At 39.4% G+C, this 4,759-nt stretch overlaps 1 protein-coding gene across 1 annotated transcript in view; it reads left to right on the plus strand.

Annotated features, from left to right (window-relative positions):
- The window catches only part of LOC116400632 (voltage-dependent calcium channel subunit alpha-2/delta-4-like), a gene marked incomplete at both ends in the record, with an annotated part of 12,874 nt that extends 8,491 nt beyond the window's left edge, over positions 1-4,383 (plus strand). Inside the window, 5 exons of the mRNA XM_031878557.1 lie at positions 584-655; positions 2,797-2,858; positions 3,428-3,495; positions 4,012-4,057; positions 4,286-4,383. Coding sequence (XP_031734417.1) covers positions 584-655; positions 2,797-2,858; positions 3,428-3,495; positions 4,012-4,057; positions 4,286-4,383 — 346 coding nt within the window. The remainder of the gene's footprint in view (positions 1-583; positions 656-2,796; positions 2,859-3,427; positions 3,496-4,011; positions 4,058-4,285) is intronic.
- Positions 4,384-4,759: the final 376 nt, after the last annotated feature.

The following is a 4,759-nucleotide window of genomic DNA, read 5'->3' on the forward strand; positions in this document are numbered from 1 at the left end:
AAGTTTCATGGTGATATCATGAGTTCATGTATTCACCTGTAGAGTCTCTAAATGTCTGTAATGTCACTAAACGTCTCTTTAATGGACGCACATCATTCACAGACTCATTTAGACAAAATGTATCAATAAAAAGATTTGTTTCATTTTGTATTGTTGACAGTATTCTCTGATTCATGTAGTGATACAGAGTGATATCTAAAATGTAGAAACCTTTGACTCTCATATGTCAACAACCTGCTTTTATCCAACGTTCACATTTCTGTTCTGGAAATGTATGAAAATGACCACATATTTAAAAAGATAATGACTCATCTGCATTTGTTATAACATTTAGTTCTCAGCCCATTCCCCTGTAGTGTCTCTTTAAAATGATAAAACACTCAAACATGTAATAACTTATTGTAAAGTAACGTCCAGTTAACGCACGTGTTGTTGTAAGAATAGAGCTGAAGCGTAAATAAACACAAACTTTGAGCATATTTCTGTTAAATAAAGAAAAGTCAGTTTGAGATCTGGACCCTGAGTCAGAGGAGGAACCGGTTCCGACTTCTTATTTGAAGCTGTTGTCTCGTCTGCTCTCCAGCTCAGAACCTCGATGGTGAGAGGAGAGACCGGAAACATCCAGCAAAGCATCAGAGCCTCCGTGGACAAGAAGGTGAGGAAGCAATCACACGATCCCGATATCAAACCCACGGATAGACACTGTTAGATCCGGGGGTTCTCTGGCCCGTTACGGGGCTACCTACTGACTCAGCTCTCTATTAAAAGATTGGCGAGCTGGTGTTCTGTCGAGGAAACTCGCCTGGCTTCTGCTAACTACCGTTACTCCTGACGTCTACCCTGCTTCCTCCGGTAACGTGCACTCGGCCGAGGGGCCACCCTGGCCTGGCGCTTCTACCTAGTCGCGTCAGTTATGGCAGCTTTCCTCTATTGGATCCGGGCTCTTGGTAAATTGCCAGGTTAGGTTTTAACGGCTAGGATTATAACTAAAACCGTAAGGGACTGTTAAGTGGACTGGTCACTAGGATAACCATTCAGAACTCTTGTTGTTAACATACAATAGATTTAACCTTTTACTGCCACGAGGAACTTCTACTACTTAGGCAAATGAATTCTCTTGAGAAATTTACTTTAAATGCAGATTAGATATTTATTGCAGGATATTAGCAGGGGCACAGCTACAGCTCTTCATAATATAATACTATACTTGATTCGATCAGGTTACAATTTCTTCTTAGATTATACTCATTAGTTTCGATGCCGAGGCGGCTCGGTGGAGCTGGATTCAAGATGTGATAAAAAGTCCTTTTGGGGTTTTTAGGAGCGAAGGCCAGGCCTGACCTTCGCTCCTCCTGCGCAGCCAACGAAGTCCGTTCAGCGATCCCTCAGGCTCAGTACAAAGTCTTTAGGGCGGCTGCGTCCATCTGTTGTCCGGTTGTTAAAGTCAAACAGGGGGGAGAGGAAAATCTCCGTCTTTCAATCTTTGTCCAGGAACGGCTGTCTTCTTTCCGTGAACAGAGACAAAGTTCTCCGATGCTGTCGAGGTCCAGTGTTTCCTCCGTGGAGCACTTGGGTGGCTCCCGCGTTGAATCCCGTCTTGCTATCTGCAAGTCTCTCTTTTTATAACCTTTGAGCTCTCTCTCCCCCCTCCTCCCCAACACTCCCTCACTTGGCATGTGATTAACATGACATCATTGAATATGTGTGTGTGCTGCGAACAACACCCAACTTTCTGTGTGTGTGTGTGTTCTGGAAATCACCTAACTTCCCTCCGTGGATGTTCTCACTTCCTCAATGTTCGAGCGTGCGTCAGGTTACACCCGTGTATGTGCTCGGACACCACCCCAACATCTGTTATGATCTCAGCCTTTAAGGCCCCCACCCTGCTTACATCAGCTCTTTCCACACACACACAGACTTCACTTTACTCAGTTACACATACATTATTATTATCAGTTTTACATTTGTTAAATCACTTCATAATTCTTATGTTATACACACTTGCTTTAAAATGATTATTAGATTTCATCCTTTACTAATTATATGCTTTGTGTCCCTTTAGCCTACTTTCATATCGAACTGTATTCCTTCATTTAAGAAGGCAGCTTTCCTGGGATCTCAACTCTCTTTTTTGACAACACGTTAGAACCAATAGAAACAGAGCTTTATTTAATGAGATGAAGAGTGGAAACACAGCTTACTAATCCTCATTAAAGTGAGTTTAAAGTGTGAAATGTAGTCAGAATATCAGCATTCAGACTAAACTCACTATTTGTATTGTTTTAGTGTAATCAGATTAACTAAAGCCATCAGATACATTTAGTGCTGTTAACAAGTACAACATGTTCCTCTAAGATGTAGAGGAGTACATGTATAAAGTAGTATAACATGTATAGTACAAGTACCTCAGATTCAGTACTTGAGTAAATGTACTTAGTGGTATACAAATACTGCATAAAGTAGACTATATACGTATGTGACGGGATCAGGACATTCGTGTAGTTTCTCTTCGTCTCAGCGGGTGTTAGTAATGCTTCAGCAATGTTGCTGCAGGAGGAGGAGGAGGCGGAGGAGGAGGCGGAGGAATCTTGATTTAAATGGGAACAATTAGCTGAAAATAAACACAGTTCATCTGTCACAAGTATCACTGAAGGAGCTAACAGAGGCTAATGTTAGCATCCTGACTTCACCATGAGTATTAATGATATATATATATATATATATATATATATAATTAATACTCATGGAAAAAATATATAATTTATGTTCTTACATTATTTCGTTCTCCTTCATTAGAAACGACCTCTGTTCCTCGTCAACGACTACTTCTTCACCAACATCGACGAGACTCCGTTCAGGTAACGTCTGCTTCAGAGGTCATGACCTTCTGCTGGTTAGTTCAAGTTCCTGTTAGAGAGTTCGTTATTACGGGACCTCAACCTTTGGTAACTTTAAGGCCGGCTTCTGAGTGTTTATCAATGTATTAAATATGAGGAATAATAAACTGGGCTGTAAATATGTTCTGTGATAAATGTAAAAGAATCACTATCAGTTTAACTTTACGTTTTATTTAGGATGTTTTCACCTCTTTACGTTGCTGTCAGACCTGAAGCTGTTCTCTCTGATCTCTTCTAACACACCAGACTCCATTCATTCACTAACGCACTCATTCTAATGAAATAGTCTGTTGTTGTTGCTGTGTGAGATATTTATTGTAACTCAAAAATCAACCTGATGAATCCGGACACTGAACTGTTTTTCTTCTCACTGGAGATACATTCAGTTGTATCTGTGTGATCTGACCACCAGAGGGCAGCACGCCACACCTGATTCGAATAAAAGTCTCTTCTTCTCCGTCTCTTCTTCTTCGTGTCTCTCCGTCTCTTCTTCGCCGTCTCATCTTCGTGTCTTCTTCGTGTCTCTGCAGCTTCGGCATGGTGCTGACTAAAGGTCACGGACGCCTCATGTTTATTGGAAACGTGTCTGTGGAGGAAGGTAGGAGTTCCCACAATGCATTGCTGCACAGACCTTTTTAAATGTTTGATGGCTGCTGAACTTTATTCATGAGAATAAAAATACAATCTCATACACATTTACTGTTCACTATGGAGTCATAGGAGAGTCATGAATAATAATACATGAGTAAGAATAGAACATGTATTTGTTAATAGAAAGAGAAATAAAACAAATTAAAAATACAAAGACGAATTACAACATGTAGAAGAATAATTATAAGCATTTATTGTCACATTTATTTGTTCATTTATATCTGTATATAATTATTTTTATATTTTAAGAATTATATATTGATTCATTTTTTATATATAAGTTACTCTATTATTTTCTGTATATATTTAAAAAATATATTTATTTTATAACATGTCATTTATTTATTTTTATACGTTTCTTTTATGTTATTCCTATGATTCCATATTCAACATTTCCTTCTTAAACCGAAGCGACAGCAAGTAAGTGAGTTTGTTTTCATGTGATTTGTTTCTTCTTCTGCAGGTTTACACGACCTCACCTCCCCCGACCTCAGCATCGCTACCGAGTGGTACGTCTGACCCATGAGCGGATCCTTCATTTAGTTCACATGTGCTGAACACACAGACCAACAAGTTTAATCGTTCCGTAAATTACAAGCTGAGTGTGGAAGTAATAGAATGAAAGAAGAGGAGAACAAATCTATCATTTCTCCACATGTTTTCACATATACTTTGTGTTTAAATGAACTGACATCACGTTAACAGGTCCTGGTTTACTAAAACCTCTTCTCCTTCAGGACGTACTGCGAGACCGACATCGACCCGAGCCACCGGAAATATTCTCAGCTTCAGGCCGCCATCCGCTACCTGCTGGGCAAGGAGCCCGACCTGGAGTGTATGTTTCTACACTCAAACAACAAAGTTTATCCCATCATGCATTGTTTTAGCTCCATTTATATTCATACTAATCATATCTTTAATTTAAAGAAAAGTTTTGGGAAAAGGAAGAAAGTTCTGGCTGCACAAAGTTAAGGTTTTCCTTTAAGTCCGTTAAAATATCCAATTAATTATTAAAGGTTTTCTCCTTTTCTTGGTCTTTAACCTTTGACGTTAGTTAAACTGTTGACGAAATAACTTAACTTAACGTCTTTACTTTGCTTGTTAAGACTGAGAACACAGTGAACATGCTGAATGATCTCATCTTAATCATCTTAACTTCTGTACAGAGAGTCCGCCATGTTTCTACAGTAGCACAGGACGGACAAAACCAA

This window comes from Anarrhichthys ocellatus, unplaced genomic scaffold (genome assembly GCF_004355925.1).
Source record: "Anarrhichthys ocellatus isolate YVR2014 unplaced genomic scaffold, GSC_Weel_1.0 scaffold186, whole genome shotgun sequence".
NCBI lineage: Eukaryota > Metazoa > Chordata > Actinopteri > Perciformes > Anarhichadidae > Anarrhichthys > Anarrhichthys ocellatus.